The sequence below is a fragment of the Oryctolagus cuniculus genome, chromosome 11, assembly GCF_964237555.1.
Source record: "Oryctolagus cuniculus chromosome 11, mOryCun1.1, whole genome shotgun sequence".
NCBI classification, from domain to species: domain Eukaryota; kingdom Metazoa; phylum Chordata; class Mammalia; order Lagomorpha; family Leporidae; genus Oryctolagus; species Oryctolagus cuniculus.
In genome coordinates, this window is record NC_091442.1 from 112,876,059 (window position 1) to 112,901,280 (window position 25,222).

Here is a 25,222-nt window from a genome sequence, read left to right on the forward strand (position 1 = left end):
ATTTATTTGAAAGGCAGAGTTACAGAGAGGCAGAGGCAGAAGTAGAAAGAGGTCTTCCATCCGATGGTTCACTCCCCAGATGGCCGCAATGGCCGAAGCTGTGCTGATCCGGAGCCAGGAGCTTCTTCCAGGTCTCCCACGTGGGTGGAGGGGCCCAAGCACTTGGGCCATCTTCTACTGCTTTCCCAGGCCATAGCAGAGAGCTGGATAGGAAGTGGAGCAGCTGGGACTTGAACCGGTGCCCACATGGGATGCTGGCACTGCAGGCGGTGGCTTTACCAGCTCAGTGCCAGCCCAGGGAAGTTTTCAACTTTCATAAAGTCTAGTTTATCATTTTTTCCTGTGATGGATCGTGCCTAAGGTGTCATCCAAAAAATGATCATTGGACTGGGTGTTGGACCTAACAGTGAAGATGCTCACTAGGATGCCTGCATCCCATATCAGGGTGCCTGGATTCAAGTCCTGGCTCTGCTCCTGACTCCAGCCTCCTACTAATGTGCACCCTGGGAAGCAGCAGTGATGGCTCAAGCAATTGGGTCCCTGCCACCCACATGGGAATTCAATTCCCAAGTCCCGGCTTCAGGCTTCAGCCCATCCCAACCCAGCTGTTACAGGCATTTAGAGAGTAAACCAATGAACGGGAGCCTTCTGTGTCTCTCTATCTCAATCTCTTGAGCTCTCTGATCATTAAAAAAAAAAAAAAAAAAAGTAATTACCAAACCCTAGGTCATCTAGCTTTTTCTCCTGAGTTATCTTCTGGGAGTTTTAATAACTTTGTGTTCTGTTTAGGTTTCTGATTCATTTTGGATCAGTTTTTGTGCTGGGTGTAAGGTCTGTGACTAGATTTTTTTTTCCGCATGTGGATGTCTAGTTGTTTTAGTGTCATTCGTTGAAAAGACTGTGTTGCTTTTGCTCCTTTGTCAGAGGTAGTTGACTGTTTATGTGAGTGTGTTTTTAGGCTCTCTATCCTGTTCCATTTTTTCTTTTGCTAATACCACACTCTCTTGGTTACTGTAGCTTTGTAGTAAGTGCAGAAGTAGGGTAGTGCCAGTCCTCCACCTTGTTACCTCTTCAGTACCATGTTGGTTCTTCTGGGTCTTTTGCCTGTCCAAATATACTTTAGAATAGATTTATTGGTATCTAAAAAATAACTTTTACTGAACTTCTTGTCTCTTTTTAAAAAAGATTTATTTATTTGAATGGCTGAATGACAGAGGGGGAAACAGAAAAGGATCTTCCATCCACTGGTTCACTCCCCAAATGGCTGCAGTGGGTGGGACCAGTCCAGGCTGAAGGCAAGAGCCTGGAACTCCATCTGGGTTTCCCACATGGGTGGCTAGAACCCAAGTGATTGGGCCATCATCTGCTGCTTTCCCAGCTGCGTTAGCTGGGAGGTGGATCAAAACTGGCCATCTGAGGGGATGCTGACAGCAGCTCACCTGCTATAGCACAGTGCCAGCCCTGCTTCTTGTCTCACCTTTTGATTAATTCAACATCTGCAAAGTCCCCTTTGCCATCTAATACAATCCTGGGACTGATAACTCATCATGGTCACCAGGCTTGCCCACAGTTAAGGGGAGAGCAACTCAAAGGACGTGTTCCCAGGGACCAGAAATCTTGGCGGCCGTCTTGAACTTTGCCGACCACTAAAATAACATCATTTGTACTGCCAGACACAATTTGATTAATTTCTACCCTCCTGTTAAGTGGTCTTACCCCAGTCTAACTTGGAGTGAAACTAAGCTTCCCAGAAGTGTGGCAGTTGTAATTAGTATGATCAGGGTTCTAACCCAGCTCTGTTGCTCTCCAAAGGCCAGGCGCTTCCATTCTGCCACATTGTTTCCGACAGGTAGGCCACTTCTCTGCCTTCCAATCTTTACTTTTCTCTAGCAGCTGTCTTGGCTGCAGGCTGGCATCCCCTGCCCAGCACTCCTGCAGCAGCTTCCTGGGTGGTCTTCCACTAGACTGCTCTCTGCAGCCCTAAAGAGCAGTTCTCCCTGTGTAACTTCCCACTGAGAATGCTGTTCCTTCCACAGTCTGGCTCTAAAGTTATACGGGGCCTATGTTTATGGGTCCTGCCTGCTTCTCTAACATCATCTCTTACCTCTCTTCTTCTTCATCCCCTGTGCCTCTAATACCCTTCACCTCTCTCCATCTGCCTGCTCCTCCCCACCTTTCAGGTGGAGATTCGTCGTCACTTCCTCCCTGATAGGGTGAGGCACTCCTGTTATCTGTTGCCGTGGCACCCAGTACTTTCCCTGTAATAGCAGTGCATTTTATCATGATGTATTGATCTGCCATATCTGTGAGATCACAGGTCTGACTCAGCTGTGTTCCCACTGTCTGCCGTAGTGGACAGTCAGTGGATACTTGTTAACAGACGAATGCCAGAGCACTTTATTTAGTAAGGGGCTTTTTTTTTTTTTTTTCTGTTACCCTTGAAATCTTTCCTTCTTTTTAGTCTCTACTGTTCCTTCTTGGCCACTGAAATATTTTTAGTATAAAATGTTAGAAAAGCTATCTGCTTCTCGTGTGTTTTATCCAGTATCAAATAATCAGTATATGGGTTAGTTGGGACAAAATGGTGGCCCTTTAAACTTTGAATTTATGTGTTTTCTACTATTTTATGTTCTCCCAAAAAAATAAGATCTTCATAGTTACTTATAATACCACCACCCAGTAAAGTTACTCAGCTAATGCTGGTTTATTTCCTATACATTTGAATAAAGTCCTTTGTAAGAGTTATAAGGGGCCCCTTTCTTCATTGTGTGAGTTTGGAACTGCTATATTGGCCAAGAAGTATTAATAATTTTATACACGTCATTTTAATTTTATGTTTTCAGCTGTAGACAGCTTTGTGGAATAGGGACCATTAACCTTTGACTATATTGTGTTTGCGAAAACATTGTTAAAATGCCTTCCTTGCAAGTTTTATGATGTGGCTAGATGAACTGTGAAAGCTGTCAAGCACATATTCTTTCTAATGCTGTCGATCGATTCTGCAGTTGGGAAAAACTGGACGATGTATAGACTTCCACACGTTTTTCTTTCTTTCTTTCCTTCTTTCCTTCTTTCCTTCTTTCTTTCTTTCTTTCTTTCTTTCCTTCTTTCCTTCTTTCTTTCTTTCTTTCTTTCTTTCTTTCTTTCTTTCTTTCTTTCTTTTTTTTTAGACAGGCAGAGTGGATAGTGAGAGAGAGAGAGAGAGAGAGAGAGAGAGAAAGGTCTTCCTTTTGCCGTTGGTTCGCCCTCCAATGGCCGCCGCGGCTGGCGTGCTGCGGCCGGCGCACCGCGCAGATCCGATGGCAGGAGCCAGGAGCCAGGTGCTTTTCCTGGTCTCCCATGGGGTGCAGGGCCCAAGCACTTGGGCCATCCTCCACTGCACTCCCTGGCCACAGCAGAGGGCTGGCCTGGAAGAGGGGCAACCGGGACAGAATCCGGCACCCTGACCGGGACTAGAACCCGGTGTGCCGGCGCCGCTAGGCGGAGGATTAGCCTAGTGAGCCGCAGCGCCGGCCCTCACACGTTATTCTTTCATTGTGTACTCTAGTAAATGCCAGGCATATAGATAAGCCATTTTAAAAAGACTAATATTAAATTTTGAAGGTATATTTTTAATAAGCATGCCACAGTTTTTCAAATAAGTGCCATCTCGTTCAAAACATTTACCTTGGAAGCTGTACAGGAATGTTTCCATTCCTCAAAATGATTTTAGAATTCCATTTGGAGTAAAAGAGCCATCACTGAATTCTTTCATTGTCACCAGTCCCTGGAAGGTAGCTGACAGAAACAACGGTCAGAACTAGGCAGAGAAACAAAGTGCACAATAAGCTTCTTTAAAACAAGGTGCAACTCTGAAGGTAGGTGGCAGGACTGTGTTCCTTGGTGTGGTTTTGTTCAAAAAATCTGACTCAAGGCAAGCAAAAGTTCCTGGGAGTGGTTAAAGTCCCGTGGATTCCTATCATTGTAACAAAACCCGAGCGGAGATGGGAACTAACTGGTCATCACTGCTTACAGATGAGCGTGTGAGGAAAGTGGCACTGACAACATCTCTGATTAAAGAGCAGTAACCTTTTCTGAAGATTAAGTAATAGCTTTATCTGTAAGGACATTTTGTCTCTTTGGCTCTTAATGCCTTGCTCTGGGAGTCAAGACTTTGTGGAAGTCAGGGTTGTAGTCATTGTGGTATTGCAAGTCGCTTAGTGGTGGGACTCTTGACAACTCCCTATTTCTCTTAGTTTATTTTTTCTCATCCTCAAAATGAGAAATTTGGGCAGATAATGTCTAATGCCCCCTTCTAGGTAGCAAAACTTAACTTTTTTCCCTCGATCTATGGATAGTTACAAATTAGAATGTATGGTAATATAATCTTTTATCAGATAGATGGATGGTAATATAATCTTTTATCAGATAGATAGATGGTAATATAATCTTTTATAAGATAGGTAGATAGATCCTAATATAATCTTTTATCAGATAGATATCTTTTATCAGATAAATAGTAATATCTTTTATCAGCTAGATAGTTATCTTTTATCAGATAGATAGATCAATTGATTGATCGATCCCCTTTTGGACTGGCTTTTAAGTAGATTTGATTTTGTTTCTCAAAAATCGAGCATTGCTTTTGGCATTGTCATAATACAGTGAAAAGCATGGCCTCAAGTAATATAAACCTGTTTGTTGAAGTGAAAGTAGTTCATCTGACATTGATTGTCTAAGAATTGTCTTCAGTTATTCATTTACTTCTCAGCTTTAACCAGAAGAATGCGAATAGTAAAGTAATGATAATCTACAAGTGATAATAAAAATAGAAACAGGGAAATTATAAAACTAGAAATGAAAATTCCAGAAACAAAAGGACATGGATTTGGTTCTTGGGTGTCTGGCTCTAAATTTTTAAAAAAAAATATTTATTTATTTGAAAGGCAGAGGTACAGAGATGGAAAGGCAGAGAGAGAGATTGTCCCTCCATTGGTTCATTCCCCAAATGGCCACAACGGCCAGGACTGGGCCAGGCCGAAACCAAGAGCCTGAAGCTTTATCCGGCTCTCCCATGTGAGTGCAGGGGCCCAAGCACTTGGACCATCTTCTGCTGCTCTCCCAGGCACGTTAGCAGGGAGCTGGACCAGAAGTGGAGTAGCTGGGACCCCAACCAATACCCATATCGATTTTGGCACTGCAGACAGCAGCTTAACCCATTGTACCACAGCGCCAGTCCCGGGCCCTAAATTTTAAAAGGAAATTAAGTTATTCTGGTTTTCAAAGATGAACAAAATAGACACTTCAGAATATGTGGATTCTCTTAGCACTTAGTTCTTTTTAAATATATATATAATATATATAAATATATATATTATAAATATATATATAAATATATATTATATATATATATGTTGTTTATCTGTTTGAAAGAGAAAGATCTTTCATCTGGGTCTCCCTCATGAATGCAGGGGCCCAGACACTTGGGCCATCTTCTGCTGCTTTTCCCAGGCCATTAGGGAGCTGGATCAGAAGTGGAGCAGCCAGGATATGAACCGGCACCCATATAGGATGCCAACATCACAGGTGGTGGCTTTACTTGCTACACCACAATGTAATGCTGGCCCTGTGAATGAGTGGATAGAAGAGCTCGCTCGCTCTCGCTCTCCCCCTCCCTCCTTCCTTCCCTCCCTCCCTCCTTCTCTCTCTGTAACTCTGACTTCCAAATAAATAAATAAAAATCTTTTAAAAGTGAATAAATTTATAATGTGGGGTTGCCTATAGAAGAATGAATAGCTGCTGTAACCTGAGAATTTTAAAAATAATTTAGCACATGACTTTTACTTGATAAAAGTGAAAGTAGGATTCATTTCTGAGTTATAAGTAGCATGAAGGAAAAATTACCCTCTTTAGAAAAGATGGTTAGTAGTTTGGAACTCTTTCCTGGATGAAAAAAAGTTTAGGTATGCTTTCTGTTTTGTCACCATGGATTGAGGATTACTAAGCTTGGGTTCTAATCATGTCTTGCCCTGTTCTGTCTCCTCTGTGGCACTAGCCAAAAAAGAAGAACATGTCGGCCTACCAGGTGTTCTGTAAAGAGTATCGTGTAACCATTGTGGCTGACCACCCAGGTATAGGTAAGAACGTTTCTGATCTTCAGTTTTCTACTCTGCGTTCATCTTTCTGAAGCAGTGCAGTTGCAGTCAGCAGGCGATTTTTTCCCACAGTGTTGTAGAACAAATCTCCTTTCTTTGCTCAGTTCTGCGAATCCTTTTGGATTTTCCCTTAGCTCACCATTCATGACAGAGATGAGCTGTCCGTACATGCTAAGTGAGAAACTGTAACATTCAGTGTTACAGAGCACGGTGCATTTATAAATGCACATCAATATACATTCCCAAGAACCTATAGCTGACTGTTACAGCTGCCCTTGGGTGTGCAGGTACAGTGAGATGTCTTGTATCTTATTATTTGTCTCTGTCTCCCTTTAGAAGTTAGATGAGAAAAACATTACACCAAAGACCCTGGACAAGTCACTTAACCTCTACAGCTCTCATTTGCCCAGTGTGTGAAGCAGCTGCTCTACCCACTGCACAAGGTTGCCATGGGGCACACATACGAATGTGCTTTGTAAAGTGTAAAATCGGGACTTGAATGGCAAGGGAGTGCTCCACATGGCTTCTGAGGGGCTGTCACAAGGTTCTTTGATTCTGGTTGCTCAGAAAGTTAGTAAAAACCTAGTGTCCTTTGTCAAATTCTTTATAGAATATTGTCATTAACCTAAGTTGGCAGACTTTATGTTGTGGAATCAAATAAAAAGAAAGATGCTTAAGGAAGAATCCCCTAGAGACCACAGATGGGAGGCTTGGAGCCCACCTCGTGACCACCAAAACATTCCCTTTGCAATAGAGAAAAATCAGACAAGAAGTGAGGGAGTTGGCTTTCATTTTCTGAAAGAAGCTTGTGATGTGTAAATCTGTTCTTCAAAACCCTTTTGCTAATTGTTGCTCCCATGAATCTTCTGTTTTGTTGATAGTAGTTAACCCTTTCTGTGTCGGGCTTTTTATTCTTTCATGCCAGATTTTGGGGAACTTAGTAAAAAACTGGCTGAGGTGTGGAAGCAACTGCCAGAAAAGGACAAACTGGTAAGTGCACTCTACACACAACTGTGTTCCCATTGTTTTTTGCCTTCCAACATGTTCAATTTCCCATAGACCATGCAGCCAGACGATGCTAAAAACAGTGAAAAAAATTACAAATCACTGGAAAGTGGTTTAGCAGAGGGCATTAACACCACTGCTGTCTGTCTACTCTCAGCGAGGATTTGGCTATAGGTAGGCCGTCTGTGCTAACTTTGTCTCATCTTTTTTCCAAAAAAGTGACTTTTGAGCCAAAATATGCCCTGACTTGGGCGATGATTAAAGTGTTAAAGAGTCTGGGATCACAGTCCCTGCAGACATGGACTCTTCGGCCCTGGTCTGAGAACCAGGGAACACGTGTGGATGCGCTCACTGGCCAGGTCGTGTGCCCACTGCCAAGAAGCTGAGACGGCAGTGGCAGATCCTCACAGCCGGGGCCTGTGGGGAGCAATCCGGACTAGACTAAGTTACTCGAATTAGGACTTATTCTATGCATCTGCTCTCCCACAACATGGCGTTGGGAGAGAAGTAAACAGCTTCCGCACAGCTGCCTCCAGTTCAACTAATAAACTGTAGGACTTGCTCCTGATTGGAGAGCAGCGTACTCGGCGTGTGGGCAGCCGAGTTGGGATTGGCGGAGGAGGACTATAGAGGAGGAGAGAGACGGCATGCACCAGGAACATCTATGGGGAACATCTAGCTGAAGGAACACCCGTGCAGCCCCCGAGAAAGCCGGCCGGCGGTGTGCCGCTCCCCTGCGGAAGTGGGGAATGTGGCCAGGGGGAACTGCCCTTCCACGGAGGTGGAAGGGATAGTAGCCAACCCGGGAAGAACCAGCAGCAAACCCGGGGAGGGCCGAGCAGACAGAAAGAACAGCGCAGGGTCCTGTGTTGCTCCTCCACGAAGAGGGGGAGCGACAGGGGCCCTCACAGTCGCTTCGCAGTTGGGTGGTAGGAGGTAGTGTCAGAGTTGCTGTCTTGCCTTAAGACGCAGTTCATGGCCGGCGCCGCAGCTCAATAGGCTAATCCTCCACCCTGCAGCGCTGGCACACTGGGTTCTAGTCCCGGTCAGGGTACCGGTTCTAGTCCCAGCTGCTCCTCTTCCCGGCCAGCTCTCTGCTGTGGCCCAGGAAGGCAGTGGAGGATGGCCCAAGTGCTTGGGCCCTGCACCTGCATGGGAGACCAGGAGGCAGCACCTGGCTCCTGGCTTCAGATCAGCATGTTGCGCCGGCCGCAGCGCGCTGGCAGCGTCGGCCATTGGAGGGTGAACCAACGGCAAAGGAAGACCTTTCTCTCTGTCTCTCTCTCTCACTGTCCACTCTGCCTGTCAAAAAAAAAAAAAAATGCAGTTCATCTAATAGAAACAACCGTGTCTCACCCAGAACGTTGATCAATGGTTTCTGTTTTCTGTGTCATCGCTGTCCTGCCACTGGCGTTGCCAATCAGGAGGTCAGAGGAAAGAAGGCAACACAGGGACAGTCTACTGGGCCAGATAGCGGCTAGATGACTTCACATTTCAGTGATCTGAAAGTCAGAACTGAGACTTGGCCATCAGCCCTGAGGAATGTTCCTCGTCCCCTGCTCAGAAATTAATACAGTCAACTGTCTGAAGCTGACCCAGGGACCCGCGGCTTAGCAGTTAGCATGGACCCCTCTCTGCCCTCTCCGCGGTCCCCTCTCCTCGTCACTGTGTCCTCCCACGACTGCCTTCCTTTTGCTCCTTTGTCCTCCTTGCCTATTGAGCACTAATGTGGTTACAGATTTGGAAGCAGAAAGCTCAGTATCTGCAGCACAAGCAGAACAAAGCGGAAGCTACAACTGTGAAGAGGAAAGCGTCCGGCTCCGAAGGGTCCGTGAAAGTGAAAGGTGACGACCACACTGCCCTGCTGCTCTGAGTTCTTTCTGTGGGGCGCTGTGCGGTTTGCTTCCTTGGTAGGAAACTGGGAAAGCAGCTGCCCTTAGCAGCAGACCTTGGTACCCAGGTATTATTACCAAAGTTACAGTCTGCAAAGAATGATGTTCAGATTGAGAATGTGAAGCAGGGGTCAGCACACTTCTTATAAAAGTTCAGAGAGTAAATATTACAGGCCTTGTGTGCCATTTGCTTTCTTTGTCATATATTCTTCTTTGTTTTCTCTACAACCATTTAAAAATGTAGAACTATTCTTAGCTAGCAGGCCCCACAAAAAGAGGTCATGGGCTAGATTTACCCCCAGGCTGTCGTTTGCTAATGCCTGGTATAGTTCATGAAAGGGAAAAGCACAAAGAACATCTCTGTGGTGCTCAAGACTGTGGGCACGTTTCTCAACCTCCCCCTCTGTTCTCAGCTGCTTCTTCAGGAGCACTGTCGCCCCAGAAGTCCCCGCCCACCGCCATGCTGCTACCAGCCTCGCCAGCCAAAGCCCCTGAGACCCAGCCCATTGACGTCGCTGCTCACCTGCAGCTCCTGGGCGAGTCCCTCAGCCTCATTGGCCACCGCCTGCAGGAGACAGAGGTGGGTACAGCAGTGAGCGCCGTGGCTGCTTGCCTGTGTAATGGGATCCATTCACTCATTTCACACCCTTACATTGAGCAGCTGTGTTGTGCTAAGTGTTGCCAGGACCGAGGCTACAGTGGGAAAGACAGCATGGCACTAGAAACATCTTGAGATTTGGGTTCGACTTCCGGGCTCTCAGACTTTACACTACACCATCCTGTTGAAACCGTGCCACAAAAAGAAAGTAGAATGCCCTGTAGCTAATTTTTTAAATTTATTTTAAAGGTTTATTTTTTTTATTTGAAAGGCAGAGTTACAAAGAGAGATCTTCCATCCGCTGGTTCACTCTCCAGATGGCCACCACGGCCAGAGCTGCACCAATCCGAAGCCAGGAGCCAGGAGCTTCTTCTGGGTCTCCCACATGGGTGTAGGAGTCCATGTACCGGCCATGCTCTGCCACTTTCCAAGGTGCATTAGCAAGGAGCTGGATTGGAGTGGAGCAGACGGAGCTCAAACTGGCGCACACATGGGATGCCAGCATCCCAGGAGGCGGCCCTCCCTTTTTTTTTTTTTTAAATGCAATGTCAGGGGCCCATACTGTGGCATAGCTGGTAAAGCTGCTGCCTGCAGTGCCAGGCGGCAAATTTTAGTTCTAATAAGACATTTCAGCAAAGAAATCAGTCTAAGCTACTGAAGCCATTTTTAGGCTAAGAAATCAGTGTGGGAATATAAAACTAATCACTTGCTTCTCTTTGGAAGTTGAATTACTCACGAAATGCAATTTAAAAGGCCACAAAAGAGGAACATGTGTCTAAGTACTTTGGCTAGTTTCTGAAAACCCAGCAGGTGTCAGAAGAACTTGTGTATTTTTTTATGGGCCCAGATAACTAAATGAATAAAGATAGTTTCAGAATGAAGTATTCGGTGATGCTTAGTTATTTTTCACGTTTAATCATTCCTACCTTTCCTAAAAGTGAAAAGCAAAAATGGTTTATTTTAAACTCTTTCATATTCCAGATTTTCAGAGATATTTCTGTTTGCTTTTGCAGATATGTGTTAGGTGCCTGGGCATTATTCTAAAAACATGGGGAATAGAAACCTGAGTAGCACAGACAGTATTCTTGTCATGAGGAACAGCGTAATTGAAACAATAGAATATGTACATAATTAACAAACTGGAACAAGCCAGGTTCTGCGAGCAGTTGTTAAGAAAGAGTCGCACACATGTAGTCCAGTAGTCCCTCATTAGCTCTGGGATTACCTTCCAAGACTTCCAGTGGATCCCAGAAACCACAGATAGTGTGCAACACCATATACCAGCTCAGGGTAAAGGATCATGTCCCAGGCAGGACAGAAAGAGCATCAATTGTTTACTTCCGGAATTTTCCATGTAATACTTTTGGACTGAGGTTGATTGTGGGTAACTGAACCTATAGAAAGGGAACCCATGGAGAGAGAGAGAGAGCTTTGCAGCTTCTCCAGTCTGCTTACCGTAACACTCTCACTGAGATAGAATTTGCGTAAGTTCCCCCTTGAAAATGCAGGATTGGTGGGTTTTAGTATACTCACAGCACTGTGGACCCACCGCTACTGTCTCAATTCCCAAACACTCTCATCGCCCCTAAAGAAACCTCTTATACTTTAGTAGTCATTGCCTGTTACCCTCTAGTCCATGGCTTCCAAGAAGGCAGTCATTGCATAGGGCTTCACAGTATTGCAATTCCCATGTACCATTTACTTACTATTACTTACTTACAGTTTTCTTTAAATAGCTCTATGCCTTTACAGTGATATCACATGGGTGATATTCCAACTCTTTTCTAATGCACATCCTAATAGGTATATAACTATCAGAATCATTCATGTTCACCTATAAGCCACACCTTAAGGAACATGGATCTATACAGCCCACTCATTTAATGAAAGTAAGTGAGGAAAACAAATTTGCACAGCTGTTGAGTGGCGGCTTCTCATCTTGCCACCCTTCCCAAGTGTAGCAGTTGGCATGATACTGGAGGACACTGAGTTGGGGAGTCAGGAGAGGCCTGGTGAGAGGGAGGTGGCATTCACACCGCACCCTAGAGGGATCCTAGAACTGCGTCCTGGGAAATGTTGGAGAGGGACGCCCCACGCCAAGAAAGCAGCGTGCATTTGGTTCTCAGCCGCGCTGTTTCCTGCAGAGAAAGATGACAGGAAGCCCAGGAGTGCTCTAGACTCTCACCCAACTTACCCACACCTCGGAGCTGTTTGAGACATTGGGAAGGCCTGTGTCCCATGTCAGAGCACCGGGATTTGATGCCCGGCTCTGCTCCTGCTCCAGCTTCCTGCCCTGTGCACCCTGGGAGGCAGTGGTGATGGCTCAGTGGCTGAGTCTCTGCCACCCATCTAAGAGCCCTGCATTGAGTTTCTGGCTCCAAATTTCAGCCTGGCCTGTCCCTGTCTGTTTTGGGCATTTGGGGAGGGAACCAACAGATAGGGTTGCTCACGCTTCCTCTCCCTTCCTCTCTCTCTCTGTCACTCTGCCTCTCAAGTATCTTATTTTAAAAATGAACCATAGGTTTCATCATTTTAGCAGTAAAACTCGAACATGGAATGCACACAGTAGAAAATGAAGATAAGAACCCAAGTTACAGAGATTCTTCATGGACATTTTGCAGTGTTAATATTTTGCCATTCAAACACCATAAGGATTTTTTGGTTGGGGAGGGATGTAATCAGAGCTGTCCTTTGGTTTTCTCTAAGAATGTCTTCTATCTATCTATCTATCTATCTATATATATATAAAGATTTATTTATTTATTTGAAAGAGTTGCATAGAGAGAGGAGAGGCAGAAAGAGAGAGGTCTTCCATCCGATGGTTCACTCCCCAATTGCCACAATGACCGGAGCTGCACCAATCCAAAGCCAGGAGCCAGGAGCTTCTTCCAGGTCTCCCAGGCAGGTGCAGGGGCCCAAGGACTTGGGCCATCTTCTACTGCTTTCCCAGGCCACAGCAGAGAGCTGGATCAGAAGAGGAGTAGCTGGGACTAGAACCAGCGCCCATATGGGATGCCGACACTTCAGGCCATGGCATTAACCCAGTGTGCCACAGCGCCGGCCCCAAGAATGTCTTCTATTTAAATTGGGCTAAGGCCAATGCTGTGGCGTAGTGGGTTAAGCCTCTGCCTGTGGCACCTGCATCCCATATGGGTGCTGGTTTGAGTCCTGGCTGCTGGCCTGGGAAAGCAGTAGAAGGTGGCCCAAGTGCTTGGGCCCTTGCACCCATGTGGGAGACCCAGAAGAAGCTCCTGGCTCCTGGCTTCAGACCGGCCCAGCTCTACAGCCATTTGGGGAGCGAACAGTGGATGGAAGACCTTTCTCTCTGTCTCTCCTCTCTGCCTGTGTCTCGACCTCTCATATAAATAAGTAAAATCTTTAGTAAAATAAAATAGATAAATTGGGAGTGGAAAGAGTCTAGAACTGGCGAGAGATTATAACAATAATCTGCTGTAGACCTGACAGATTTTTTTTAATTCACAAATGCTTGTTGAAAGCTTACTCAGTTTCACCTGAGTAAATTCAAGTTTCCCCAGGGCCTCCCCTGGTGACAGTATGCAGAACATCATTACCAAGAGGATGCAAGGAGGCGTCAGATATGCACCTGCCCTTAGGGAACTTAGAATCTACCACAGAGCCAGACAGAAAATGTTAGCTGCAGTGGACTATAAGGAAAAAGTAATAGAATATATTACTAATAGCTACTGGATACGTACAGTGCGTTTTATGGGTTATTTCATGTAATTTACATGCAGCTCTCTGAGACAGAATTTTTTCCCCCAATTTTACAAAAGTAAAAACTAAAGACTAAGGGCCAGCTCCGTGACGTAGTAGGTAAAGCCTCCACCTGCAGCACCAGCATCCCATATGTGTGCTGGTTCGAGTCCCGGCTGCTCCACTTTTAATCCTACTCCCTGCTGATAGCCTGGGAAAGCTGTGGAAGACGGCCCAAGTGCTTGGACCCCTGTGCCCATGTGGCAGACCTGGGAGAGGATCTTGGCTCCTGGTTTCGGATCAGTCCAGCTCCGGCCATTGCAGGCATCTGGGGAGTGAACCAGTGGATGGAAGACCTCTCTCGCTCTCACTCTCACTCTACCTCTCTCTGTAACTCTGTCTTTCAAATAAATAAAATAAATCTTTAAAAAAAAAAAAAAAGCTAGCGACTCAGAGAAGTTGTCACTTGCTCTAAAGTTCAGCCCCTGGGTGTTGAAACAGAGACTTGAATTTGCAGTGTGGCCTCCAGGTCCGTGTTCTTAGCCACGTGCTGAAGACAGTGGAAAGGAGGGAAGACAGTGGGAAGGAGGATGGGGGCGAAGGAGCCGAGGCTGGCCAAGGCTGGCCAAGGCTTTGAGACCGGGCAGCCGTGTTAATGTGGAGACGCAGATTCGGAGGAGCAGAGGTTCAGAGGGGAAGGTTCTTCCTCTTGGTGGCGTGTTGAGACCTGGAGAAGACACCCAGCAGGCAGCCAGAACTGCGGCATTAAGAGACGAAGTTGTTAGTACAGGCGTCACCACGACACCATCCAGACACGATTATCTCAGCCCTACCCATGCTACAGATGCTACTAGTGCTGTTTCACAGGTGCAGCCGAATCAGCAGCTTTCCCAGGCGCAGAAACTAAGTGACGCCAGGAGCTGGGCCTGGACAGGCTCTCCAGGCGTGATTTTTTTTTTTTTTTTTTTGAAGATTTATCTATTTGAAAATCAGAGTTACGGAGAAGGGAGGCAGAGAGAGAGAGATCTTCCATCCACTGGCTCACCCCCTAAATGGCCACAACAGCCAGGGCTGGGCCAGGCCAAAGCCAAGAGCTAGGAGCTTCATCCAGGTCTCCCATGTGAGTACAGAGGCCAAAGCACTTGGGCTATCTTCTGCTATTTTCCCAGGCACATAAGCAGGGAGCTGGATCAGAAGTAGAGCAGCCGGGACTCGAACCGGTGCCCATACTGGATGCTGGCATCGCAGGTGGTGGCTTTATGCTGCGCTGCAGTGCCAGTCCCAGAGCTCATTCTTTTAAGGACTCTGCTGTGCTGCCTCCTAGGGTGACTCCTTGCAGTGCCTGTAGTTAAAGCGGGTTGTGCAAGCGCTGGGCAGGGCTATGTGCAGAATGCAGATTTCTTTCTCTCATCTCTTTTAATCACAAATGTACAGACAATTTGAACTACATAGGAGGTTAAATTTTTTAAATGAACCCAGTTCTCTTCTTTTTGGGAGTAAAAACCTCAGCCCAGCAAAATGGTGTCTTCAGCTGTCAAAAACCACATAGTGGGAAAGTCCTTGTGTGTTTATACTAATGTGAATGCGAGGGCTGGCGCTGTGGTGTAGCAGGTGGGGCTGCTGCCTGCAGGCTGGCATCCCATGGGCGCCGGTTTAGGTCCCGGCTGCTCTGCTTCCAACCCAGCTCTCTGCTGTGGCCTGCGGCAGCAGTGGAAGATGGCCAAGTGCTTGGGCTCCTGTACCCATGTGGGAAAGCTGGAGGAGGCTCCTGGCTTTGTATCAGCCCGGCTCCAGCCGTTGGCGGCCATTTCAGAAGTGAACTAGCGGATGGAAGACCTCTATCTCTCTGCTGCCTCTGCCTCTCTGTAACTCTGCCTTTCAAATCAAAAAAAAAAAAAAATCTGGATGCGAAGGGTTGTGGAATTCTCAGAGCCGTTACACTTGAGCTCTGCCTGTCTCAGGTGTTCGTCACGGGTGAACGTTTGCACGTGGGACCTCGCAGCAGCCCCCTTCAGTAGGAATGGCACAGGCATTTTTCACTGTTGTGTTAAGGAAGGAGCAGTTAGTGACTTCCTCAAAGACAGGTAGGAAGCAAGATAGATTGGAACACAAAGGAGTGTATCATCTAAGTTTCCTTTTTGAACAGTGTAGAGTAGTCTAAGTAGAGACCCTCCGTTTGTGCTGGAACTTTCCGGATTAGAACTGCGCAGGAGTCACAGAACCAGGTAAGGCGGTCGACCAGAACAGAGCGAGCATTGGGTTCGAGTCAGCCTCCTCTCCTTCCAGGGCATGGTGGCTGTGTCTGGTAGCTTGTCAGTGCTTCTGGATTCCATCATCTGCGCGCTGGGCCCCTTGGCGTGTCTGACCACACAACTGCCTGAACTGAATGGCTGTCCCAAACAGGTCTTGGTGAGTTTTCCCTGTTTTCCTTGGATTTGAAGGGCAGACTCCTTGGCACAGGGTGCCTCCTTCCTCCGTCAGCCCCAGGGACCCGTGTCGATCCTGTTTTATTAAATGCATGCTGTTTCCCAAAGCAGTGCTTTGAAGAGAAGCAGTCTCGCCCTGGGGTCCTGCAACTCCTGCAGCTCCTGTTTGCTCTTCTACCAGAGACAGTGCAGGGATTTTCTGCTGTTTGTTACTGGGATTAATGAGAGAAGTCAGCAGAAAAGCTCCTAGCATAACAGACAACAGGATGCCATCTTCATTCGCATCTGTTTTCTCTAACTCCACCTCTTCCTTCTCATCTCCTTCCCCTGAACAAAGTACCGTGTCTCAGGAAACCAAGACCAACTGAACCGTTTTTCCTTGTTTTGCAGTCAAACACACTAGACAACATTGCTTACATCATGCCTGGACTGTGACAGCAAAGCATCCTGGGACAGAAACCTTGTCCTATCCCCTTGCTGGTTTGTGTATATATAACTGTTCCAGACCCCTCCGCTGGCCTCTGGGTGTAGGTTTTAAATTTTTATATATCTATACACACATATATATATAATGTACAATATATACATAGGACTGTAACTATGTTGCTTTTAATAATTTGATGAAATGACAAAGGTTTAGCCAAGAGGAAACTTTGGCTTGAATGTGGGCTTGGGATTCTTTTTTCTCCTATGGTGGACAAATCTGCCTTAAAAATCAGTGTAACCTGGGGGCTGGGGGCTTGTCTGGGTGCCAAGTGCATCTCTTTACGGACAGCTAAAATTTTCTTTCCAAGCTCAGCTACACCTCCAGACTCATCACTGACCATTTGCCTTACCTGTCTTACAGTTAGAAATGTGATAGAAAAGATTATGGGAGGAGGCCAATTGACTGAAAGTACAAAACCTTTCAACCTGAAGTGACCTAGGTGGGAGGTGACAAAACCATTCCCATTGTAGTTCTTAAGATGGCTTGGGTGAACTGAGTAGGGGTTCATTCCAGTTCCTACAATACAGGCGTCCATGTCTCCAATCTTATTGTAATCATTGGTACCATTGGTGGCCTCAGCAGAGGCCGCAGAGTGAATTTGAGCCCTGGCAGCAAAAACTACCTTAGAAAGGACAAAGCTGCTGGTGCCACCAGTTGAGCCTGCGCGTGCTCTGAGCTGACCCAGAGTGTCTGGTGTGCACAGCTGAGAGCTGGTGTGTCTCGTTGGCAGCAGTAGGTTGGCCACAAAGTCCTTGCAAGGTCTGCTCTGCCCAGTAGTTGTGGAAGGTAAACCTTGCCCGGCGTGATTCCTGGGCCCCTCTTACTCGTCCCGCTCTTGGGCAGATGCGGTCTGTTCTGCATTCCACATGGAAGTGAACTGCAAAAAAGTCTTCTCATGTGGGTTTATTTATATACGTGTGTGAATGTGTGTTTTAATTATGTGTATTTAACTCTTTAAAATCTCTTAGACCTTAATTTATCCTGTAAATTTCTGTGTTGTATATATAATTTAATAACAAAGCCTCCACCAGCAACAGCATGTGGAAGACACAAATTTATCTTTTCTCCCTTTCTTCCTCCCCCGATCTGTTCCAAAACTCCCAAGTCGTCTACATTTTAAGGTATTGTACCTCAAAAAGGAATCATTATGTGGGGATTCTGATTCTTTATGAAGAACTTCATGGCCTCCAATAATGTCAGGAAAGTGGAACAAAAAGGCCTGTGACCGTGCCCAGCTGCCCTGCCCTCCAAGACCAGGCTGGGGCTTCCTAGTGGCTGAGAGAGAGCTGAGCACTGCCTCCGAGACCCAGCGGGAGGTCACCGTGCTTCCCTCTGGCCTGGAGGGAGTTCCGCGGCGTCCAGGTGAACCTGCGGTGCGGTGCAGCCAGCCTGCCGCCTCCTCCCCACAGTGGTTCGCCAGGCTGTGCTTCTTGAGAGTGTTCTGTCTGCTGAATTCCTCTCTCGCCCACAGCACATTGTGAATCAATGCGGGAGGCAGAAAGAGAGACAGGGATGTTTAAGAACCAAAATCAAGGACAGAGTCAGCTGGAGCGCAGGTGTCAGGGCCGCAGTACCGGGTCAGGTTCCTGTTTGACACAAGGTGATGGGGCAAGGAGTGGGGCTGGAAGAAACCAGTCCTGCCGCTGTCCTTTGTGTGCGTTGATGAAATCCTGGGGAGGACCTGCTTTTTGTTTGTTTTCCTTTGAAACCCAGCCCTATTGTATTTGTATTTAAAATTTGTACACATTTGTATAATAATCTGTACCTTGTGGTATTTGGTACTACTAGAGGAAAATCTTTGGATTCAGACCTTCTTGCAGTTTTTATATCATTGTTTTATTTTGTTTTTTTAAATAAATTCTAGTGGTTTGATCCAAATCCCATTACGGTTGTATAAAGAAATAAGATTTTGTACTTATATTATTAAAAACCACATTTTTAATATTTGTAGTCCAGTCTCGACTATCTTTCCTAATCATGTTAATCATGTCTGCTACAAAGTTATAAAACCAGTTTTCACATTTCATGCTACTGTAATTTTCTTAAATAAATAAACCTAGAGCAGAGGTCAAGTTCCCAATCTCAGCCATTTTCCTAACACCTAACTCTGTTTTATATTGATTTTTTTAAAAATATGTATTTGCTTATTTGAAAGGCAGAGTTACAGAGAGAGAGGGAGAGACACAGAGATCTTCCATCTGCTGGTTCATTCCGCAGCTGGCCACAACAGCCAGGGCTGGGCCAGACCGAGGCCAGGGACCGGGAGCTTCCCGGGCCCAAGGACTTGGGCCATCTTCCTCTGCTTTCCCAGGTGCATCCAGGGAGCTGGGTCGGCAGTGGAGCAGCGGGGACTCCAGCCAGTGCCCACGGGGATGCTGGTGTTGCAGGCGGCAGCTCAGCCTGTTAGACCAACGCACCAGCCTCTCTGTATGGGTTTTCTGTTGTAGAAACTTTCATTATCTTTTGCAAACTGCAAATCCAGTGAATTTAGTATTTAATTCTATCAGCAAGTGAGACTGTACGTTGTGGTGTTAGCCTGAATAAAGATGACACTTGGGGCCGGCGCTGTGGCACAGCGGGTAAAGCCAACACCTGCAACACCAGCGTCCCATCTGGGCACCGGTTCAAGACGCGGTTGCTGTAATTCCAATCCAGCTCCCTGCTAATACACTCGGAAATCAACAGAGGATGGCCCAAGTGCTTGGCCCCCTGCACCTACGTGGAAGACTTGGAAGAAGCTCCTGGGTTTGGATCTGCCCAGCTCCAGCTGTTGTGGCCATTTGGAGAGAGAGCTGTGTGTCTGTCTCTCTGTAATTCTGCCTTTCAAATAAATAAACCAGTCCTCCCCCAAAATAAAACAAAGATGTGAGTGCTGTGTAAGGGTGGCACCTGAACGCTGTGGTCCATTCCACGCTATGCAGTACTGCCCTGGCTCAGTTAGCGATGCCGGACAAGCCATGTGAGCGGCCTGACAGGCTTCCGGAGTGCCCTCTGTAAAAGTGTCCGTGTCACTGCCCTGGCTCCAGGCCGCCAGCCAGCCAGCCTGACGTGCACGTTTCATCATATGGACCTGGGTTAGATGGAGATTTGACCGGTTTTCCAAGTTCAGATTTAAGCATCGCATCAGGATCAGTGGCCCAAGCGCCCAGGACAGCGTCGGGAATCCACAGACGGCGTCTGTAAGGTGCAGGTGGCGTCTCGCACGTGGTACACAGCCAGGGACACGAAAAGATACTGGATCACAAGGCTAGGCAAGGCCTTCGAGATTCCTAACTTGGAGGCCACCCTGTGCTACAGGGACCCCAGTAATAATGAGGTTACAAGCAAAACTGAACCCACTGCCTTTTTTTCTTCAGAAAGTCTTGTGGCTTTCATCAAATTCCCAGAGGAGCCTGTGACCTAAAAAAAAAAAAAAAAAAGTGCCAAGTCCTTGATCTAATTCCAGGACCCAGAGGAAATGCAGCTGGCTGTTTGGATCTCACAGATGAACGGCAGAGCTGGGTACCACGCGCCCTGCCCGCGACTGCATCTGTGAGCTCGCAGCCGTGCTGGGCGGTAGCCAGCCGACGCCCTGGACTCTCAGTCTCCAGGGGACACACACCCCTGCCCCTGGACTCCTCCTGGAGGTCCGCGGATTGGGGCTACAAGAGCAGGGACGCCTCGACATCAAACGGGAAGTCAGGGCAGGGAGGCAACAGGCACGCAGGGTGCGTGTGCGGTCGCCGCAAGGTCCCAGGGTCCACGGGCTAAGACGCCAGGAGCGACACTGAGCGCCTGACCTATGTAACCACACCCAGGTCCTGTCCCCGACGTGCAGACCTGCCGGCCACGCCCCCAAACCTTAATTGACAGCCGGGGGCGTGGCCTAAAGGCCCGGGCTTCCAAGCCCCGCCCCCGGCCCGCCGGAGAGCGAGGCGCCAGGCGGATCGGAGTCAGAGGCCACGAGGTCAGCGCCCTCCGCCGCGGGGCGTCGGCCTCTCGCGAGTCGGGGCGGGGCCTGAAGCCGAGCGCCGGCTCCCTTGGCCCCGCCCCCACGGCCCCGCCCCGCGGGCGGTCCGGCGCGTCACGTGACAGATTGGCGGCGCTGGCGGTTGCTGTCAGCTGATTCCGCGGGTTGGTAGCAGCGGCTGCCGCGGCGATGGACTTTCTCCTGGGGAACCCGTTCAGCTCTCCGGTGGGACAGCGCATCGGTGAGCTCATGGAGCCCCGCACGGCCCCGCCCCAGCGCGCCGCACCCGGCCTCGGTCCCCCGGGAGCCTTCAGGTCTCCAGTCACCGACTCCCGGAGGCTGGCGTGTCGCTCCCCCGAGCCGGCCCCGCCTACTCTCCCGCCCACCTCTGATTGACGGGAACGTGGGCCTTTAGGAGTCCTCGGCTTGTGATGGATGCTTACGGCAGCCAATAGATGACTAGGGAGGGCGGGTCCTGGCGGAGGTTCAGCCAATGTGCGGCTGCCGGGGTCCCGGGTCGAGGGAGAAAGTTTTCGGGGTTAAAGGGACTGCGTGGTGGTGCAGTGGTTGGGTCGCCGTCGATCTTCCCCGCGTTTCCCACCGCGTCTTCCTCGGCCAGGGTCCCCGCCGCCAGGCTTCTGGACCCGGACACCTGAGAAGGGCTAGACGTCCCTGCTCCCAGGACCGCGTAGACCCGGGCTTTGGCGTCTGGGGGCGACCTGCGGGAGGCGGTACCGGGCGCCCCACTCCCCCCGGGGCCCCGAGCGCTTGCAGGCCGGGGTCGTAGACCCAGCTCTCAGCGGTGTGTGCCGCGGCTCCTCTCACCGGCCAGCACCAGCTGGACCCGAGAGCCGAAGCGACCTCGGAAGCCACGCGTCGCGGCCAGGGCTTTGGGGCCGCCGAGCCCGGACTCCCGCTGCTTTACAGCCCTGGTGACCGGAGCCTTATCTATCGCGCTGTGACGCAGCGGCCGGCCCGAGGTCGCCTCGCCGGTAACGAGGGCACTGAGGCCTGTGTCCGTGGGCTCCAAGTTGAGATTCGCGAACCAGCACCCAGAACACGGCCTGGCGCAAGGCCTGCGCTGTATGACAGCAAGCCCCGCCAGGTGGGGGGCGCCGGGCAGCCGGCAGGGGCCGACCCCGGGGCTTGTCCGAGGAAGCCTCCAAGCGCTGTGAGAGGCTCTGCTGGTCCTTTTGATGGCTTTCAGCCTTCAGGCCGGAGTGGGGAAATTGGATCTTTTAGATAAGACATTGTTTTCCGTGCTCACTGTCTTGGAAGCCGGCTCCTGTCTCCTCCGCCCAGGCTGGAATGGCCATCGCAGCCCTTTGTGGCTCTCTAGTGGTTTGGTTTTGTTTATTTGTTTGTTTCTCTCCAAAGCAAGGGTTCTGGCAGTGTGGGGTGCACACGGGCCTGGGTGGGGGGCGTGGTCTCAGAGGCCCAGCGCCTGGCTTCCCGCAGCTCAGAGGGCCAGTACGCACGCCCCACCCCACCGTGAGTCATTGTTTTGGAGCTGAAAAGCTCAAGCAGCTCCGGTCTCACTCCTGGGCCCCTACCGGGGAGTGTCTGACCTGGGAGGGCACGGGTGGAACCCACCCCAGGGTCCCCAGGGTCTGCATTCGGGAGGCCACATCTTGGAAAACTCAGTTCTAGCCCAGCTCAGCTCCCTCCCTTCCCATGAGAGTAGCCCCCCCCCCCATGATAGCAGAGCTGAGACCCCCCACGAGCCGCTAGAATTTCACCCAAAACTGCAGAGGCTCTCCAGCCCAGTGAAATGGACACACACCACCGAGGTCACGCCCTCTGTGTTCTATGTGCCTCTTTTAGAAAGAGACGGGGTGCTGCTCATCAGCTGTGAGGATGGATGACCTGGTAGGATCTACTTGTGTTTCTGGAAGCCAGGCTCATCCTGCAAAGTGCAGGGCATCGACACCTCCTCCCTGAAGCCCTCCCGGATCCTGTCAGACCCGCCGTTGCTTTCTTGCTCTCCCAAGCGCCCAGCTCCCTGGGCCACTGGCTTCCTCCCCTGGAGAATGTTGTAGGCTGGTCCCCACAGAGTGCCTGGCACAGTGCTGTTGGCAGTAAACGTTCGCTCTTGCTGTCATCAGCCTCGTCACTTTTGTTTCCACCATCAGCACCCTGAGCCACTGCCGTGCCTGTGTGTCTCCCCGTGCCCACCGAACGGCACTTCCAGAGAGCGGGAGCTGCGCCGTGGGTATGGACGCTCAGTCCCTAGCGTGGGGCCTGGCGGGGGAGGAAGCTGGCGTTTCTGAGCCAGGGCCGGGCCCCCGACGCTGTGCTGACACCCGGGGTGTTGTCCGCAGGTTTTACTGTTTTCCCCGTTGCCCCGGAAGTCAGCCTGAGGCAGAGAGCACTGGGCACCCGGGGTCTCTCCACTGTTCAGGGTCTTCCCTTGGCGCCCTCAGCACGCTGCCCCGGGTGCCCAGTGCTCCTGTGGGGTGGGCAGCCCCCCACCCCTCCAAGATCACGGCTGGGGGCCACGCCCTCTGTGCCCCTGCTGTGGCCACAGCCCTGCTCTGCAGGAGTTCAGACCTTCGCCGGGTCTTCTCCAGGGCTGTGTTTAACGGACAGATGTCAGAAGTCAGCCATGTCTGGCGCTTTGAGTCCGAGCCCCAGCGGATGGGTGAACGTGAGCTGCAGACCACAGGGACAGCCCGTGTGGGCTGCCCGGCAGATGGAGGGTGGGGATGGTGGCTGGCTGTGCCCGGACAAGAGCTCAGCACCTCTTGACTGAACGCTGAGATGGAAGAGGCGGGGAGGAGAGGCAGGGACAGCCGTCCTCGGATCACGGGGGCCCAGCCAGGGGAGCCACAGAAAGGACTCCTGGGAGACCACCTCGGGCCCTGGGGGGCCGGCGTGGGAGCCATGGGCTGGAAGCTGACGTGGACCCTCACGCATGGTCGTGGCAGGGTCACCAGGCTGCTCCTGGGTCACACTGCCTCTCCCCCCATCTCCTATCCAAGACAGGGGGCGCCCCAGTCCCCCTGGGTGGGGAAGAAGGCCGCGATGGCCGGGAGGGATCCGACAGCAGGGAGGAGAGAGGTGACTGCACCAGGCTCCGGGAGCGCAGATGTGGCGGGAGGAAGAGCCGGGGCGGCTGAGGAAGACGCCGCCTGAGTAGTGAGCTCCCTGACAGCAGTGGGAAGGCAGCGGCCGGAGGGGGAGGCCATGAAGGGGACCCCCGCACTGGCCCGGATCAGACTCCTCGCACCCAGCTCTGCCCTGGTAGCGCAGAGCCGGGCGGATGGGTGTGGCTCTGCGCCCCCAGAGCTGCACTTAGGCGGGCCCTGAGATTTGAATTTCGCGTGATTTCCACATTTGACTTTTGTCCCAAGCCTCTGACAGCGTGAAGACCATCCCCAGGCCGCAGACCTCCAGAAACAGGCTGAATCGGGCACGTGGGCTCGTCGGGTGGGCGCTGCGGGGTCAGAGCGGGGCGGAGGCGGGGCGGAGGCCGTGTGCCTCAGAGAGGGGCCCAGGGCCCTGGGGAGCGAGTGCAGGAGCCAGATGGGTGCCCAGGTGTCCATCTCGAGGGTGAGGGGGTTGTGTGGACAGAGGGCTTCGCGTCGGCCGTGTGCCCAGCAGGAAGGCCCGGGGCCAGCGCGAGGAGGACCACGGGGTCCTCACCCACTTGGGCCCCAGGAGCAGGCAGCTCAACCTCTGGTCTCCAGGCGCCTCACCTGACAGAGGCTAATAGCAGCGCCCCCTCTGGTGGGTTGCGGGGCTGCTGCGGTGTGGGCGCCTGGCCCAGGGCCCGCCATGGGGGGGAAGGTGTCCTCTCGGGGCCACTGCATGAGCGGGTAGCGGCCGAGCTAAGGTGCCAGGCCAGGGCACTGAGTGCCGGGCAGCCTCTGTGTGAGTCTGTGTCCCTGGCGAGGGAGCAGTCACAGGTCAGGTTTCAGGCCGGGGGGAGCCCGGTGTCACTTGGGGATTAGGGCCTTTGGATCAGGATCCTGAATAGGTTTTGTTCCTTCAATGAGCTCAAAGAAATAAGAGTCAAGTCCCGGAATTCCAGTCTCTTGGTTTTAGGAAAAAAAAAAAATACAAAACCCCTCTGTTGTCTTCTCACTGGCTTGGGGCAGGAGTCAGGACAAGTTAACTCTTTCTGTCCTTGCCAGGGAGGTCCGATGGGGCGGGTGCTCTCGGAAGGCCTCCGTGGTGTGGGCGCCCGCCCCGCCCCCCTCCTGCCACCTTCGCCGCTGTCCCGTGGTGTTTGTATCCAGCCGGCTCACCTGCTGTAAGCTGGCCCACCGTGTATAACGCGAGCTGAGGAATCACGGCTTCCGTGGGCTGCTTCGGGCTTTGCTCCGGCTGCGCGTGAAGATACAGACGGAACTCTGCCTGTGAGTCAGTCCCCTAGCAGCTCCTGGTGGCCCATTTGGATCTCTTGGATGCAAGCAGCTTGGAACTTAGCCTGGGCGCGGGTTCAGGTGCCGGCTGCATCCCTCCTTGCTGGGTACCCCCCCTCTGGGGTCGGGGTGAAAGCCCTGAGGAGGGGCCTGGGCTCTGCTCCCATGGAGAGAGGAAGGGAAGGGCCAGCGGAGGGAGGAAGCAGCCAGACTGCGTGGCCTAGAGTCACGGAGAATTTAGACAGAGGCGCTCGCAGTTTGATTCGGGCTTGTTTGTGCGAGTGCAGGGTAAACCCTGCGGCGGTTAGCTGAGTGGCCGCTGGACTGGGCCGCAGTCCCCAAGTATTTGGTCAAGCAGCGTGCTGAATGTCTCTGATTTAAATCAGTCGACTCCAGCAAAGCAGTGTGGGTGGGCCTCACCCAAGCAGTTGAAGACCTGACTAGAAAAAGACCAGCCTCCCAAGAAGTCGCTGTCCTTGAACGGCTGGAGCCGTAGCCAGCCTGCCCTATGGGCTTTGTACTTGCCAGGCCTCTACAGTCTCCTGAGCCAATCCTTAAAATAAACCTCCATCGCATGCTCGCTCGCTCTCGCTCTCGCTCTTTTCTTTTGGTCCTGTTTCTCTGGGGAACTCTGACTGAGAGAAGTCCCT

The 25,222-nt window shown here is 50.6% G+C and overlaps 2 protein-coding genes across 38 annotated transcripts in view; both read left to right on the plus strand.

Moving 5' to 3' along the window:
• The window catches only part of HMGXB4 (HMG-box containing 4), a 40,135-nt gene extending 21,935 nt beyond the window's left edge, over nt 1-18,200 (plus strand). For 24 of the 36 annotated variants that reach the window (XM_070052813.1, XM_070052814.1, XM_070052834.1 and 21 more), the window contains 6 exons: nt 6,035-6,116; nt 7,060-7,124; nt 8,878-8,983; nt 9,445-9,611; nt 15,630-15,752; nt 15,881-18,200. In XM_070052813.1, the coding sequence (XP_069908914.1) occupies nt 6,035-6,116; nt 7,060-7,124; nt 8,878-8,983; nt 9,445-9,611; nt 15,630-15,752; nt 15,881-15,991 (654 nt within the window). In that variant the 3' untranslated portion in view covers nt 15,992-18,200. The remainder of the gene's footprint in view (nt 1-6,034; nt 6,117-7,059; nt 7,125-8,877; nt 8,984-9,444; nt 9,612-15,629; nt 15,753-15,880) is intronic. The other 12 variants (XM_008257092.4, XM_002711416.5, XM_070052841.1 and 9 more) reach the window with 1 other exon arrangement.
• Nucleotides 18,201-20,287: 2,087 nt separating this feature from the next.
• The window catches only part of TOM1 (target of myb1 membrane trafficking protein), a 34,494-nt gene continuing 29,559 nt past the window's right edge, over nt 20,288-25,222 (plus strand). For both annotated transcript variants that reach the window (XM_017342114.3, XM_017342115.3), the window contains exon 1: nt 20,288-20,446. In XM_017342114.3, the coding sequence (XP_017197603.3) occupies nt 20,395-20,446 (52 nt within the window). In that variant the 5' untranslated portion in view covers nt 20,288-20,394. The remainder of the gene's footprint in view (nt 20,447-25,222) is intronic.